Source organism: Grampus griseus (assembly GCF_964374135.1).
Source record: "Grampus griseus genome assembly, chromosome: 6".
Lineage (NCBI taxonomy): Eukaryota > Metazoa > Chordata > Mammalia > Artiodactyla > Delphinidae > Grampus > Grampus griseus.
This window is the reverse complement of record NC_139000.1, coordinates 19,744,295-19,762,057: the sequence shown is the minus strand read 5'-3', so window position 1 is coordinate 19,762,057 and position 17,763 is coordinate 19,744,295. Positions and strand designations below refer to the sequence as shown.

Genomic DNA, 17,763 nt, shown 5'->3' with positions numbered 1-17,763 from the left:
CCGGGATTTTGGAAGGAGGAGGGGAAACTGAGCCCTAGAGAATTGAAGTGCCTAACTCAAGGTTATAATACTCAGCCAAAGCCTGGTTCAAATCCCGGGCTTCCAAATCTCTGTACTCTAGCAGAGGAAGTCAGTAAGAATGGCTGCTGGTTTCCGTTTTAAAATTTGTGTTTCTCTTTTTTACACATGAGGTCTGTTCATTAAAGGAAATTGGGAAAATGCAGAGAAATTACAAAATGAAGACTCAGCCATAATCTCACTACTCAAAGTTAGCCACTGTTACTTTTTTTTTTTTTTACAACTATTTATTGCATATATATGGTGTACTGCTATAAAGTGAATGGTTTTTTTTTGGCTGCACTGGGTCTTCGTTGCTGCGCGTGGGCATTTCTCTAGTTGAGGCAAGCGGGGGCCACTCCTCGCCACGGTGCACGGGCCCCTCACTGCAGTGGCCTCTTTTGTTGAGGAGCACGGGCTCTAGGCGCGAGGGTCAGCAGTTGTGGCTCACAGGCTCCAGAGCGCAGGCTCAGCCGTTGTGGTGTGCAGGCTTAGCCACTCTGCAGTATGTGGGATCCCCCCGGACCAGGGCTCGAACCCGTGTCCCCTGCATTGACAGGCAGATTCTTAACCACTGCATCACCAGGGAAGCCCAACTGTTACTCTTTTAATGGTTTCTTTTCAGTCTATTTTAAAATCAGATTTATTGAGATATAATTTACATAAATAAAATTCACCAATTTTAAGAGTACAGTTTGATGGGTTTTGACAAACGTATAGTCATTTAACCACTAACACAAGCACAATGTATAGTGTTACCATCAACCCAAAAAGTTCCCTTTGCAACAAGTCCCTTTCCCAGGCCCCCACCCTGGCAACCATTGTCTGCTTTCTTTTGTTATAGTTTTGCCTTTACTGGAATTCTGTATAAATGGAATTAGATGATATTTAGTCGTTTGTGTCTCACTTCTTTCACTTTAGCATCCTTTTGAGGCTCATCCCTGTTGTTCTGTGATATCAGTATTTCTTTTTATTTCTGAGTAATATTTCATTGTTTGGATATACCACAATTTGTTTATCTATTCCCCTACAGATGGACATTTAGGCTGTCTCCAGTTTGGGGCTATTACGAATAAAGCTGCTGTGAATGCCCAAGTGCAAGTCCCTGTGTGAACATTTTTTTTTTAACATCTTTATTGGAGTATAATTGCTTTACAATGTTTTTAACTACTAGGTAGATACCTAGGAGTAGAAATACTGGGTCATGTGGTCACTCTATATTTAACCTTTTAGGGAACTGCCATACTGTTTCCTCAAGTGGCTACACCATTTTTACATTTCCACCAACAGTGTGTGAGGGGTCCAGTTTCTCCACATCCTTGATAACGCTCGTTATTATCTGACTTTTTGATTATAGCCATTCTAGTGCATTAAGGGATATGTCACTGTGATTTTAATCTGTGTATTCCTGATGACAAATGATGTTGAACACTTTTTCATGTGCTTATTGGCCATTTAAATATCTTCTTTGGAGAAATGTCTATTCAGATCCTTTGCCCATTGTTTAATTGGGTTTTTTTATTATTGAGTTGTAAGAGATCTTTTTATCTTTATATACGAGGGCTCTATAGATATATGATTTACAAATATCTTCTCCCATTCTGTAGGTTGTCTTTTCACTTTCTTGATGCTGTCCTTTGAAGCACAAAGATTTTTGATGACGACTGCCTACTTTTTCTTTCACTGTTTATGCTTTTGATGTCATATGTAAGAAATCATTGCCTAACCCAGGGTCACAGAGACTTAACTCCTCTGTTTGCTTATAAGAGTTTTATAGTTTTCACTGTTACATTTAGGCCTGTATTCCATTCTGTGTTAATTTTTGTATGTGGTATGAGGTAGGGGCCCAGCTTCATTCTTTTGCATGTGGATATCCAGTTATCTCAGCACCATTTTTAAAAAGACTCTTTGTTCCCCCACTGAATTATCCTGGCACCCTTGTCAAAAATCAATTGACTGTAAATGTGAGGGTTTATTTCTGGATTCTGAATTCTATTTCATTGATCTGTACGTCTGTGTTTGTGCCAGAAGCACACTGTCTGGATTACTGTGACTTTATAACAGCTTTGAAATCGGGAAGCCTAAGCCCCCCAACTTTGTTCTTCTTCAACAGTGTTTTGGCTATTCTGTGTCACATAAACTTTAGGCTCAACTTGTCAATATCTGCAAAAATGACAGCAGGACTTTTGATAGGGATTGTGTTGAATCTAGATCAATTTGGGGAATATTGCCGTTTTAACAATATTGTCTTCCAGTCTTTGAACATGGGATGCCTCTTCATTTATTTAAGTCTTCTTTGAGTTCTTTCAATAATGTTTTTAGTTTTAAGTGTACAAGTTTTATACTTCTTTTATAAATTTATTCCTAAGTATTTTATTCTTTTAGAAGCTATTATAAATGGAATTATTTCCTTAATTTAATTTTTGGAGTGTTCATTGCTAACGTAGAGAAATATAATTGATTTTTTTTAGTATATTGATCTCATATCCTGAAACCTTGCTGAACTTATTTATAAGTTTTAATAGTTGTGTGTGTGTGTGTGTGTATTCCATAGGATTTTCTATACACACAGTCATGTCATCTGTAATCTGTAAGTAGATCATTTTACTTCTTCCATTCATGTGGATGCCCTTTATTTTTCTTTTCTTTTTTATTCTTTCTTTCTTTTTTTCTTTCATTGACCTGGCTAGAACCTCTAATACATGTTGAATAAAAGAGAGTGGACATTCTTATCTTGTTCCTGATCTTAAGAGGAAAGTTTTTCATGTTTAACCATTAACTATGATGTTGGCAGTGGGTTTTTCATAGATGCCCTTTGTCAAGTTGAAAAAGTTCCCTTCAATTCCTAGTTTGTTGAGTGTTTTTATCATGAGAGGGTGTTGGATTTTTGTCAAATAATTTTTCTGCATCTATTGAAATTATCGTGTGGTTTTTGTCCTTTATTCTTTTAATATGGTATTGATTTTTGTGTGTTGAACTAATCTTGTATTCCTGGAATAAATACCACCTGATCATGGTGTATAACCTGTTGTATATGTTGCTGGATTTGGTCTGCTCTGTTTTATTAAGGATGTTTGTATCTATATTCATAAGGCATTGTGGACTATAGTTTGTTTTTTCTTGTGACTTCTCAGTCATGTTTTGGTATCAGAATAATACCTGCCTCATAGAATGAATTGAGAAGTGTTCCCTCCTCTCAAATTCACAGAAGAATTTGTGAAGTGTTCTTTTAACTTTTTATAAAATTCACTGATGAAGCTATCTGAGCCTGGGCTTTCCTTTTCTTTTTTATGGTCGGTGTTTTGACTGCTAATTCAGTCTTTTTAATAGATCTATCCAGATTTTCTACTTCTTGAATCAGTTTTAGTAGTTTATGTCTCTCTAGGAATTTGTCTATTTCATCCAGGTCATCTAATTTGTTGGAATACTACTGTTCATAGTATTTCCTTATAATCCTTTTTATTTCTATCAGATCAGTAAACTTGTTTTTTTTTTTGTTTTTTGTTTCTGATGTCCTTTATGAGGTTGAGAAAGTTTCCTTCTCTTCCTAGTTTGCTGAGATTTTGTATCATAGGTGGGTATTGAATTTTATCACATTTTAAAGTGCATTTATATCTATGGAGATGATTTTTCGTATTTTTGTTTTCCTCTTAGTATAGGGAATTACACTGATTGGTTTTCTGTAACTATTCTATTTCTGGGATAAGCTTCATTTATTCATGATATGTTATTTTTTATTTTTATATTTTTTATTTTTGGCCACATGACTTGCGAGATCTTAGTTCCCTGACCAGGGGTTGAACCCGGGCCACAGCTGTGAAAGTGCTGAGTCCTAACCACTGAAACTGCCAGGGAACTCCCATGATGTGTTGTTATTTTTATATATTACTATATTTGGCTTGCTAATAGTTTGTTAAGGATTTTTGTGTATATGTTTATGAAGGATGTTGGTCTGTAGTTTCTTTTCTTGTAATTTTTTTCTCTAGTTTTGGATCAGGGTAATGACAGCCTTATAAAATGATTTGGGAAATGTTCTTTCCTATTCTAATTCTGGGAGAATTTGTTTAGAATTTGTATTATTCCTGCCTTAAATATGTGGTCAAACTTTCCAGTGAACCCATATGGGAATTTTCTTTGTGGGAAATTATGTAAACTATGAACTGAATTTCTTAATAGTTATAGAACTTAAGAGATTTGAGGTTACCTGTTTCTTCTGGAGTGAACTTTGGTACTTTATGTTTTTTAGGGGGTTTTTTTGTTTGTTTTTTTTTGCCTCACTTAAATTGTTGAATTTATTGGCCTAAAGTTATTCATAATCATTTTAATCCCTTTGATATGTGTAGCATCTGTAGTGATGTCCCCTTCTTTTACTCCTGCTACTAATAATTTGTGTCCTCTTTTTCTTTTTTTAATGTTTCTTGTTAGAGGTTTATCAATTTTACTGATCTCTACAAAAAATTAGCTTTTAGTTTCATTGATTTTTCTCTATTGTGTTTATCCATCTTCTGTTTCATTAATTTCTGCTTTTATCTGTATTATTTCCTTTCTTCTGCTTATGTTAGACTCAACTTACTCTTTAAACTTACTCTTCAGATCTCTTAGTGTAGAAGCTTTATAACACTGATTTTAAATGTTTATTCTTTTCTAATATAATTATTTAATGTTATAAATAACATTTATTTAGATGTATCCCACAAATTTTGAAACGTTATGTTTTAATGTTTAGTTCAGAACATTTTCTGATCTCCCTTATGTTTCTTTGACCTATGGGCTATTTACAACTGTGATGTTTAATATTCAAATAGTTGAAATTTCTCCAAATGTCTTTTTGTTGTTGATTTCTAATTTAATTCAGTTATGGTCAGAGGCTATACTTTATATGATTTCAGTATTTTTCTGTTCCACCTCGTTTTTCTGGTAAGCTAGTTATATGTATATGGGACTGCTTGGTGTTGTCCACTCTGTTCATTTATATTCAGTCTTTTTTTCTCTTTTCTCATGAGAGTAGCAATTACTGAGAGAAGACAGTTGAAATTTCCAGTTGTTAGGTTTGTCTATTTCTTTTTTCAGTTTTCTCAGCTTTTGTTTCATGTGTTTTAATGCTCTTTTATCACTTGCACGCACACTTAGGATTAGTATATATTCTTGGTGATTTGACCACTTTATCATTATGTAGGGTCTCTTGTTACCCCTGATCATATTTCTTGTTCTGAGGTCTGTTCTTTCTGTAATACTGTCACAAGCATCTCCACCTTTCTCTTCATTACTGTTTGTATGTTTTACCTTTATTTAACCTTTTACTTTTAACTTATCCATGTCTTCATATTTAAATAGGTTTCTTATAGATAGCATATCATGGGGTCTTGCTTTTTTATTAAGTATGACAAAGTCTACTTTTATTTGAAATGTGGAGACCATTTAAATTTAATGTGATTTCAGTATTACTGGGTTTAAATCTACCATTTTCGTATTTGTTTACTAATTGTTTCACTTGTTGCTTATTCCTTTTTCTCTAATTTTTTGCCTTATTTTGGACTGAGAATTTTTTATGGTTCCATTTTTATCTCTACAATGGATTTATTTGCTATAACTGTTGTTTTTTTTATAGTCTATTTGGGTTTTGAACTATGCATTTCTAACTTATCAAGTCTACATTTAAAGGCTATTATCCTTTTCATATTGTGTGAAAAACTTTCAACACAATCTTCTATTTCCCCTCCCTAGTCTTTCTTCTATTGTTAACATATGGTTTATTTCTACATATAATTACCACAATTCATTGTTATTTTTTTCCAGTGAGCAGTCAGTTATCTTGTTAAAGAGATTAAAAATGGGGGAAAACACTTTTTATATCCATTCATGTACAATTTCCAGAACTCTTTATTTCTTTCTCTAGATCCAGATTCTTATTTGATGTTATTTTCTCTTTGGGGGGGGGTGATGTCATTTTTTTTTTTAATACCTAAAGAACTTCCTTTAACATTTCTTATAGTTGCAGGTATGATTTTTTTTTTTTTTTGGTCCTTATTTTACCTCCATCTGTGAAAGATAGTATCACTGGATTTAGAATTCCCTTATTTTATTTTTAATTTTTTTTGTGTTTTTTTTAAATTGAAGTATAGTTGATTTATAATGTTGCATTAGTTTCAGGTGCACAGCAAAGTGATTCAGTTATACATACATACATATCTTTTTTTCAGATTCTTTTCCCTTATAGGTTATTACAAAATATCGAGTATAGTTCCCTGTGCTATACAGTGGGTCCTTGTTGTTTGTCTGTTTTATATATAGTAGTGTGTATATGTTAATCCCAAACTCCTAATTGATCCCTCCCCGCCTTTCCTCTTTGGTAACCATGAGTTTGTTTTCTGTGTCTGTGGGTCTGTTTCTGTTTTGTATTGATATATAAGTTCATTTGTATCATTATTTTACATTCCACATATAAGCGATATTATATGGTATTTGTCTGGCTCACTTCACTTAGTATGATCATCTCTAGGTCCATCCATGTAGCTGCAAATGGCACTATTTCATTCTTTTTTATGGCTGAGTAATATCCCATTGTATAAATATAATTTATATTATATAAATTTAGATTATAAATATAATATAAATATCTTCTTTATGCATTCATCTATTGATGGACATTTAGAATTTTAGGTTGACATTCTCTTTTAATAGTTTGTTCTGTTACCTGCTGGGTCTGTTGTTATTTTTGTTCCCCTGTACTTAACTTTTCCCCCTCTCTGGCTGCTTTTAAGAGTTTCTCTTGTCATTGGTTTTCAACAATTGGATTATGATACTGTGCCTTGGTGGTGTTTTCTTTATGTATTTCTGCTGGGGGTCAGTTGAGCTTTTAGAACCTGGGTTTATGGTTTTCCTCCAATTTGGAAAGATTCTGGCCATTTCTTCAAATATTTTTTCTGCCTCACCCCCTTTTTCTGGGACTCCAATTATATTTATGTCAGACTACTTAACATTGTCCATGCTCCATTTATTTATTTTCAATCTTTTACTCTCTCTGGTTTTCATTGGGTAGTCTTTTTGCTCTGTCTCCAGCTTCACTGATTTTTTTTCAGCAGCTGTTGTAAGCTCCTTATTAGCTACTTCCATCATCTCTGTCCTTTCTAGGTCTGTTTCTATTGATTGGTTTGTCTCCTTATGTTATAGGTCATATTTTCCTACTATTTTGAACGTCTGGTACTTATTAGATGAATGACATTGTGCATTTTATAGTGTTAGATGCTAGATGTTGTATTTTTTAGGAGTATTAAACTTGGCTTACAGTTTGTTACCTGGGATCACCTTAATACTTTGGAGGTTTGCTCTTTCAATGTATTAGGGCAGATCTAGTGGCTTAGTCTATGGCTAATTTAGCCCCATAGTATTTCTCATGCATTGAGGCCTTTCCATTCTGGTGGAGGGGATGCAGATGATTTCCCCCACGTGGGAGCCCTGGGAGTTATCAGCCTACTGCATTTTAGTGATTCTTGCCCTAGTCCTGTGGAATTCGACCCTATGCATAGGCAGATTAGCTACAGCAAAGGCTCCAGGGAACCCCATTGAAATCTCCAGAGCTCTCTCTTTTTGTAACTCCCTCCTCTTTGGTACTTTTCCCTGTAAATTCTAGCTGTCTTGGGCCTGCCTGAACTTTAATCTCTGTCTCTTCAAGGGGACCGCTGGGCTCTGTTCAGTTCCCTGGTCCTACGCAGCATCTTGAAAACTGCTTCCGGGCAGTAAGTTGCACAGTCAGAGAGCTCACCGCATTTGTTTCTTTTTCTGGGATCAGACCCTGGGTTGCCTGTATGAAAGCAGTCATATATCATCATGATTAGCAGTTGTTTGCATCTGGAGGGCAGAAGTGAAAGTCCCCTCCCCATCTTTTTTTGATGCATAGATTTGTTCGTTATTTGACTTGTGAGTCTAAAATATGTATCTATAAATAATACATGTGACATTATGATTAGAGCTTGCTTTTCATTATCTTATGCATTTTCCCATGTTGCTCCAGTCTACATGACCACCTTTCTAGTGGCTGCAAACTATTCCTTGAGTGCACATCCCAGAGTCTCTTGACTAGTCTTGCAGGGCTGACTGAATATGTAGAAGTTGGGGAGGCCTCTTCTATGAATAGTGTGGCCTTGACCTCTAAGGCCTGATGCCTTTAACTGAGAAGAATGGAAGAAGGATGTCTGGCAACCCTGAACAGAGGCCACTGACCCATTCATATCCTCAGGTTGTGAATTCTACCTGTAAGATGATGTCTCAAGGAAATACACCCACAACAACAGCCAAAGAGCACAGAGAAACAATATGAGAATATTAGGCAAGTAGGTTCGTAGCAGAATAGTAATATTGTAAACGGCACAGCCCAGAAACTTAGGACTTGGAGTGTAGTTAAGCAATTTGTGGAATATTGTGTGATAAAAGACTGTGTGGCCATTTGTGATGGCAGGCATGTAACTCAGACCATTTCCACTCAGATATGATCTTACAGAAATGTCAAGGAGTAACCGTGCATAGAGGATGGTACCTGCCCATTACTTAAAACTGAAAACGGCTGCACACGTTAACAAAAATTAGGGACATGCAGGGAGGAGGCAGCTAGGAACCGGGAGACCTGGGATGTCCGTCCCAGCTCTGCTGCTGGTTTTCTGTGTTTTCCTGGGCAAATCCTTTCCTGTATCTAGACTTTGGTTTTCACTTCCTACATGTAGCGAGGGGGTTGGGAATTGTATACTTTATGTCATATAGGGCTTTGGTTTTGTTGTGTTCTTTTAAGTTTAAAATATACTAAAAAGACGAAAAGGCACACTTTATAGAAGCAAGAGCGTGAGATGCTTTTGGCCTCTTGGAGTGTAATGGGCACCCCCTCCCGGGTCTCAGAGCTAGAACTTTGTGCTCGGGGGTGTTGGGGGGTGCCTCCCAGCCAGACCCGGGACACAGCGGTTCCCATTCCCTGAGTGCTTACTCCGTGCTGAGCACTGTACCCAGCTCTTTTCCTGTATGATCTCTTGTTAGTCCTTCTGGCAATTGTGTGATTATCTTCATTCTTCCGAGTGATGAAAATGAGGCTTTGCGGGCCTCAGATAGTTGTCTTAGGAGCCCGGATTTGAACCCAGGCCTGAGTCCCAGAGGCCAGTCTTGCCTCCACCTGCATGCTCTAGTTCTTCTCGCCTGGTGAGCCGGCAGGCCTCTTGCACTACAGGGAAACACACTGTCCCCTTTGTGCCCGCAGCAGACAACGAGAACAACATCGCCTCCAACCAGTCCCGATCGCCCCCTGCTGTCGTGGAGGAGAAGTGGAAGCCCCAGGCCCAGAGGAACAGTGCCAACAACAGTAGGTCTTTCCTGGGCGGACCCGGGGACTGGTGCAAGTCTACTACACCCACCTCCAGAGGCCTCCCCCTCAACCCCAGCTTGTTCCCCTCTGCTCCCACATCCCCACCCCTGTGTGTCTCCCATGGTGGTGCAAGACCACGCATCATGGTTTCCAAAGCACTTTCATGCCTGAGACCTCATTGGTGGGAATTCTGACCTCGTGGGGTGGACAGAGGCAGCCTGGGGAGAGGTGATCTGTTTGTGGTCAGAGAACACAGATTAGTGACAATCAGAATTAGAATCCAAATCCACTCTCCACGATTTCTCTTGTCTGCTTTTTCCTGACACTGTGGCCTCATGCACCTTATTCACTAGCGACTCCTGTGTTAGAGGCCATTCCTATATTGAGGAAGAGGTTAGACTGGTTGGCTTCAGAGGTCAAGGTGAATGACATGCAACAAGTATTTGCACACGTATCACTACAGTCTATTCCCATGCTCACGGCAGGCATTACTAATCAATCACAGAACTTCATTCCTGTGAGACTGTCACATATTAAAGACTGCCAAGACCATCAGTTTGTGTGGAAGATGAAATCTGTTCATAATTCCTAATACTAGATGCTTGAGTATTAGGCCACTGCCAGACCAAGGAGCCTTGACTGGCAGGGTTAATCACACCTCTCTTTGTGTCCCCTGCCAGCCACGACCAGTGGTTTAACACCTAACAGCATGATCCCCGAGAAGGAGCGGCAGAACATCGCAGAGCGGCTGCTGCGGGTCATGTGTGCCGACTTGGGCGCGCTGAGCGTGGTGAGCGGGAAGGAGTTCCTGAAGCTGGCCCAGACGCTGGTGGACAGCGGCGCCCGCTACGGGGCCTTCTCAGTCACCGAGATCCTGGGCAACTTCAACACGCTGGCGCTGAAGCACCTGCCGCGCATGTACAACCAGGTTAAGGTGAAGGTGACGTGCGCCTTGGGCAGCAACGCCTGCCTGGGCATCGGCGTCACCTGTCACTCGCAGAGCGTCGGCCCTGACTCCTGCTACATCCTCACGGCCTACCAGGCAGAGGGCAACCACATCAAGAGCTACGTGCTGGGCGTGAAGGGCGCGGACATTCGCGACAGCGGCGACCTGGTGCACCACTGGGTGCAGAACGTGCTGTCGGAGTTCGTGATGTCGGAGATCAGGACAGTGTACGTGACAGACTGCCGGGTGAGCGCATCCGCCTTCTCCAAGGCCGGCATGTGCCTTCGCTGCTCAGCCTGTGCCTTGAACTCGGTGGTGCAGAGTGTGCTGAGCAAGCGGACGCTGCAGGCCCGCAGCATGCACGAGGTCATCGAGCTGCTCAACGTGTGCGAGGACCTGGCGGGCTCTACTGGGCTCGCCAAGGAGACCTTCGGCTCGCTGGAGGAGACCTCGCCGCCGCCCTGCTGGAACTCGGTCACGGACTCGCTGCTGCTGGTGCACGAGCGCTACGAGCAGATCTGCGAGTTCTACAGCCGGGCCAAGAAGATGAACCTCATCCAGAGCCTCAACAAGCACCTGCTCAGCAACCTGGCCGCCATCCTGACGCCGGTGAAGCAGGCGGTCATCGAGCTGAGCAACGAGAGCCAGCCCACCCTGCAGCTGGTGCTGCCCACCTACGTCAGGCTGGAGAAGCTGTTCACGGCCAAGGCCAACGACGCGGGCACCGTCAGCAAGCTCTGCCACCTCTTCCTGGAGGCGCTCAAGGAGAACTTCAAGGTGCACCCGGCGCACAAGGTGGCCATGATCCTGGACCCACAGCAGAAGCTGCGGCCCGTCCCGCCCTACCAGCACGAGGAGATCATCGGCAAGGTGTGCGAGCTCATCAACGAGGTCAAGGAGTCCTGGACCGAGGAGGCCGACTTCGAGCCCGCCGCCAAGAAGCCCCGCTCCGCCCCCGGCGAGAACCCCGCCGCCCAGGAGGATGACCGGCTCGGGAAGAAGGAAGTGTACGATTACCTGCAGGAACCCCTCTTCCAGGCCACCCCGGATCTCTTCCAGTACTGGTCGTGCGTGACCCAAAAGCACACAAAACTCGCCAAGCTCGCCTTCTGGCTCCTCGCGGTGCCGGCCGTGGGGGCCAGGAGCGGGTGTGTAAATATGTGTGAACAAGCACTTCTCATCAAAAGGAGGCGACTGCTCAGTCCAGAAGATATGAACAAACTCATGTTTCTGAAATCCAACATGCTTTAAGACTTCCGGATGAAAAGAAAGAACAAAGAAAAAAGAAGAGGACGTTAGGAAAAAAAAAAAACCACACAACACTGTCGCAAACAAAGAAAAAGGAATTTAAGTTCTAAACACTGTGGACCTCATTATAAATGCCCCCTGGAAACTTAAGTGCTTTTTTCAGTGTGTGTGTGCATGTGTGTACGCAATCACGCGTGCGCACTTTGGGCGTGGGCGGCTCTGTGCTCATCCGTGTGGCCGCAGAAGTGTCGCACACGCATGCACACATATACTCCCCTGGTGCATGTACGCACGCCTGCTCGTGGGCGCGTGTGCATTAAACTGGGCGTGTCAGGAAAGCTGAGTGTTTGGGAAAGAGGGAAGATGTTTCACCTCCTTTTCTCAGTAAGGGGGCTTTAAAAGACTCCACGTTCAGGTGCGCAGGTTGGTAGAAAACTGATGTAAAACGTTCAGGCAGCTGAGATCTGAAGTGACTTGACGCTCTCTGTCCTTCACTCTGTGGTCCCCCTTGCCCTCCGTCCCCCTCCCCAAGCCTTCCTGACCCTATTGCACCCCACCCCTCCCCGGCTGCCCTGCCATGGATTCTCCAAACTGCATCAGATGGACAGCTTCTGCACTGGACTTTGTTCTCGTTCACCTTCAGGGCATTGAGCTGCTGCCTTTATGATACCCTTGGGTGTCATGGGGCAGCCGCCTTAGAAACACACCTATCTATCTCCCCAAATCAGGAAAGGAGACTTTAAGAATATAAAGCTGACCTTTTGCTTTTTAATATAAGATAGAAAAAAAAGACATTTTTCAAAGAAGTATAGATACTGTCTCCACTCCTTAATAATTTTTTTCCTAACATTTTTTACTTTTTTTTTTTCAAATTTGATTTAGGCTCTGCTAGGAGGCACTGAATGTCTGTAACTTATATTTTGGAGGGGGTTTTTTTGTTTGTTTTTTGATTGCCCTTTTTGTTCCTCAAGTCACACTGTAAACTAGCTCATCTCAGTGGTATATTCAGTATCCTAAGGTTTTCATTAGACTTCCCTTTACAGTCCAGTTTTCCTGTATTCGAACAGCCAAGACCATGAACTTGGTTGTGCTGTTTGGAGACCAGGAGTGAGGTTGGAGTCACAGGTTTCACAGACGTGGGGCTCGGTGGAAGCCATAGGGAAGCACGTGGCTTAGGAGTTCTCCTGAATGTAAGCGGAAGACCGCCCTCCTGGCTCGCTGTGTCTGGTCCTGCGAATGTCTGATTTCTATACCCAGAGTGCACTACACTACTCGCCACGTCACTGACCCTTCCAGCTCAGCAGGGACTCCTGAGTTGATCCATGTTCACGTCCATCGCACCTCAGACCCACGGCCTCCTCTCCCCAGGACCCCGGGGATTCCGGCGGGTCCGCTGCCCACAGCCCTGGGGGGTCCCCACGCGAGCCTCAGCCCTCCTTCTAGGACAGTAGTTGAGCACGGTGCCTTGTGGGCCAAATGATGGATGTTTTGAGGGTGAAATGGCATTAGGCCACATTCAACTTGATGCTGTGAAAGAGGTTTTCAGGCTTTGTTTCTCTGTGAGCAGTTTAGGTTCCACACACGGCCTAAATGCCAACAGGTGACCCTTTCCCCTCTGAAGAGGTGGTTCCGTCAGGATCAGTGCTCAGCCTCCCACCCCACCTCTCAGTGAATGAAGTGCTGGTGGTCCCATATCCCCCCGTGCCCACGGCTGTGGGATAGAGATAGTTACACCAAGGCTGAGGATGCCTGCCATCGTGGGGGGCACATTCTACCATCTTGGGGGTTGACCACGTCCACTCCATCCCTTCCTAGTAACAAAACATTGTTCAACTGTGAGATACCTCGACTACAAAAAGCACTGTACAACGGCCCTCTCCCCCCGGTCCGTGGCAGTAAAGTTGGGGAAGTAAAGTTGATTTGAAAGCTCAAGGCTTAGGATCATGGACCAGAACACTGTCCCAAGTGTCAAGCCTGCTTACTTTGCCTCGTGAGAACTAACCCTCCCGAGTCTTGGACACACTGAAAGGCATCAGAGTGGGCCGTTTCCCCATTCACTCCAGCAAGCCATGGTCTCAGGAACCACCACGCCATTTCCTCTCCCGGAGAAGTTCTGGGTATTAACTCCACGGCACTTCCAGTTGGGGTCACACCGTCAGAAGAGCCTCCGTCTGCACTGGACAGTCACCTCGTGTCGCTTCCTAGAGTATATGGGAGCATCCGCAGACTTTTCGATGAGACTTTTGGGGGCGTTCCAGAAGGTGGCTGCAGGGTTGCTGATGGGTGACAGATGCCTACAGCAAAAGGCCTCCAACTTTGCTTTGCTGCTGAGGAAGGGTCCTCGACCTGGCACTCTGAACCACACGCGGAGGATGGGAGCTACCCGTTCTGTGTGGTCAGTGGGAGCCAAGCCTTGGAGCCCATCCTCCCTCTTAGAGCGGAGCTGTGCTGGTGTTGCCTCATTACGGGGCCACTCAGTTAGCAAATAGGCATTTCACTTTCTTGCAGAGCCATCAGGACCACGCCCTGGTATCAGCGTTCTTCTCTTCAGAAAAATTTAAGTCTTAACTAAATTGCAGTTATCTAGTCATATGTGTCACCTCCTGTCCTGTCCTCCTTTCCACCTCAGTTCAATCCTTAGGGCTTGGCGTGCTCTGCAGATGTGTTGTGAGTGCCACTAGGTCTCGGAAAGCTGTCTCCTGGGGCTGCCTCATCCAGATATGGGAACAAGGTGGCAGGTAGTCATTTCTCTCTTGCAGCCTCTGGTTCTTCAGAAACTCGTTGCCAACAGGAAAGGCTGTACCAAGGTGCCCCCTCCGTGTGCTTACTCGTGCAGAGCCCGCTGCAGTGAACAGCTTGATAAAACCCAAAGATCTCACAGGCCCAGCCACTGGCCCCACATCTCCAGCAATATCCACCCTATCCAAATTCTAGCTTAGCCAAAGGATTGAGGTCGGCGCTTCCAGTTCATCTCCCGGCCCCTAGCCTGGCATCGACCTTCGGAAAGTTTTTGTCTTCTGCCTCCCAGTTCTGTGACCACTATGGGACTTTACAGCTCAAGGCGGTTGCCTGCTGACTTGGACACAACTTGCCTGAACCATGTGATTCCCAGGATAGAAATGGCCTTTGCGTTGACATACACAGACCCCAGAGGGGAGGTGGAGAAAACACACCTCCACTCTGCAGGGTGTTCCCCCTCATCTGAGGTCAGTTGGCTTCACCACCGAAGCCCAAGCCAAGGACCATAGCCTCGTGGGTGGTCCCTCAGATTTGAAGTAACTGGGGGGTCTCAGCTCCACCAAGAGCAGCGGTGCCGTCCCAGTCGCTGTGAGTGGATGCTCTTGTGCCGACATGGTTCTTTTTCCCCGTGCCCAGGTCCACCAGCCGGGCCTCCCTCCAGATGGTAGTTAGAAACCAGGAAACGAAACGGAGGGGCCACTGGGCAAAGCTCCTTTCTGGCCACACTTCATCTCGGGGTTCACGGCATAGGAAGCCACCTACTGTGTCCACGGGCGAGGGCGCTTCGCCACCAACCTGCCTGACAGCCTCATGCTTGGCGTTCGGGGTTTGGCTCTTGTCTGGGAAAAGGATGTTGAGGTTTCCTGGTGAGGAGAGGACAGTCCGATGACACAGTTGAGAAGTTCTGCGTCTCCAGATGTCTGGGAAGGACTTTTTTTGACACCAGCTCTGTAGGCTGGCAAGCGTCTTCTCCTTCAGTTTGCTCCTTTCTCTCCTGCACTTTCGAGAAACACCAGAGAAAAACTCTGCAAGGCGTGTTTTCCACTGTGAAGCAGACCCCCTGCCTTTAGGGGTCCTCTAGGCTTGCGCCTGGACTTGGACTAGACTCCTTGGAAAGTGGGCACCTGAAGAGCTGTCAGGGATGCAGCGTGCATTCTTGGGGGCCACAGGTTCACAAGAAAGGTTTGGAATGAACCTGGGATGCGGATGGAGAAGGGAGGTCCTGTGCGCCATGGCCCAGAAGGGGACAGTACCTGGATGTTGCCATGACGATGGATGTGTTTGCAGAGACAGGAAGAGGAGGCACCCAAAGCACGGCCGGCGGTCTCCTCCTGCCCCCTGAGCCGGGCAAGTTCATAGCTCTGCCCCTTGCCTTGGGCACAGCGACAGCGCCTCTGTCCCTGGGACGTACCTGAGGGAGGGCTTCTAGAAAGGCTGCTGGTTTAGATGAAACCCAGAGGCCAAGTAAGGCTCAGGCTGTCCCCTGGAGACAGTGGGTGGAGGGCTCCTGTCTCGGCCCCCCTGTATCCGGCTGGGCCAGTGGGAGAACTGGGAAGGGGCCTGCCCCCTCTTCACTGTGGCTAACGTTTGCTAGGCCAGTTATGGTGAACCAATGATACAGTGTTTTCCCTTTTCTGTTTCCCACCGGGTTTCCCCTTTTCAGGGTTTTCTGGAGGATTTTGTTGTCGTTGTATTTCTTCCTCTGTCCTTTGCGTTTAAGGATCGTGGTCCGCGGAGCCCCGCCGTTCCCTGGAGGGGCCCTGTAGTTTCTGTGCGGAGAGGCACCTGCTCCTGCTTTGATGAGGGTGAAGGGCATCGGGTTGCTGTCTGTTAATATTCATGCCCCTCCACCACCACGGGCGTTGCTTTAAAGGTTCAACTGCTGTACAGAGAAGGATTTGCTGAGTTTGCAGCTGGGTGTCAGCATAGGGGCCCTCCCCACCCATGCGTCCCACTGGGCACCTTGACTCTTCGAACCAAAGTTCCTTTTAAAGGGGCACAGCCCAGCCTGGTCCGCAACCTCAGGGGCCTGGGATCCCTGTGGCGCTTCCTGAAGTCCAGCTTGGCAAGAGACCATGGGGTCTGAGGCCAGCTGGAAAGGGGGGCTCCTCCCACAACCCAGGTGCCAGCCGGTCCCTGCCTGGGACCCTTCCCTCCCACCCAGCCAGGGTGGCCGGGTCCCAAAGCGGTGAGCGAGCTCGTGGACTGGCACGGGGGCTGGAGACAGAGGGACCTGCGGGGCTGGGGGCTCCCAGACCCGCCGGGCAGTGCGTCCAGGGCCGTTCAGATGCCGAGCATCAGGAAATCATTTTGTACAACCACCTGAAGCAGAGATATTTTTAAAAAAGCATAAATTATTTTCAGTTGTTTTCTGATGATCCTTCCTTTTTCTTTTCCCCGTAACTTTGCGTCGGTGATTGTTTCACATCAGGTAAATCTTGAGAAAGCCTTGGTGCCCCTCCCTCCCAGGCCCCACTCGGTACCCATGCGTGTGCACCCTCATCCTTTCTCAGTAGTTAAGACGTTCTAGGCAATACCATAGGCACAGCTGACTGTGTCTCTGTCTTCGAGTGCAAGAAACTCAAGTCATCTTAAAAAAATACAAAAAAAAAAAATTTACAAAAAAACAAACACAAAAAAAATATCTTTTTTAGGCCAGAGTTTTCTACAGGTATTAATGAATATTTTTCTTAATCCTTATAAGTTTTATGTGTTTAATATTTCTTAATACCGGTAGCATTAATTTATACTTTTGTAGCAACACAATATTTTTATAAACAGCCAGTGCTTTGGCTCAAGTTTCCACAAGGGGTTTATGCAGGGTTATCTTGGGACCCTGTGTACCATGTACTGTATTTAAAAAAAAAGTTACCTAGTGTCACCCTTGCTGTGTTAATTAACAAAAGACGTTGTTTGCGGTCTCCTGTGTCGTTGGTGTGGACCCAACAGTTCTCCAAGGAGTCACATTGCATGGGGGTTGAGTTGACAGTTCTTGTGATATGTGAACCCCCGAGACCAAACTTGAGGGTTTATTTAGGCTTTTCTGTTTGTCCTTTGGATTTTTGGTTTCATTTCGTTTTGGTACCGTTTCTCCATTTACGGCCAAATCAGTTTTCTGGTGTTTAAAACTTTTACTGATGTCAAATGGAGGAAAGGAACAGGAAAAAAAAAAAAAAAGATTTTTACAAAGTAATAAAATTTAAAACTGAGCTGTTTAAATGTTGCTGTTTTTACCTGTCTGTTCTTGTCCAAAAGTGGGACATTCCCAGGGAGAAGAGGAAGGTTCCACTTGGTTCTTTAAATCGCCAAAAGCCCCCACCCAGAAATCAGCACCCCCTACCCCCCCGAATTCTTGCAACATTATTTCCTGGTTGGTTGATGCCAAGGTAAAAAGACATCCTTTTAATGGTTAGAGAGGATCAGTTGCTTA

General features: G+C 44.3%; 1 protein-coding gene across 4 annotated transcripts in view; it reads left to right on the top strand.

The window, feature by feature from the left end:
* The window catches only part of ZNF618 (zinc finger protein 618), a 178,562-nt gene extending 166,608 nt beyond the window's left edge, over window positions 1–11,954 (top strand). For all 4 annotated transcript variants that reach the window (XM_082656569.1, XM_082656568.1, XM_082656570.1 and 1 more), the window contains 2 exons: window positions 9,296–9,397; window positions 10,081–11,954. In XM_082656569.1, the coding sequence (XP_082512695.1) occupies window positions 9,296–9,397; window positions 10,081–11,597 (1,619 nt within the window). In that variant the 3' untranslated portion in view covers window positions 11,598–11,954. The remainder of the gene's footprint in view (window positions 1–9,295; window positions 9,398–10,080) is intronic.
* Window positions 11,955–17,763: the final 5,809 nt, after the last annotated feature.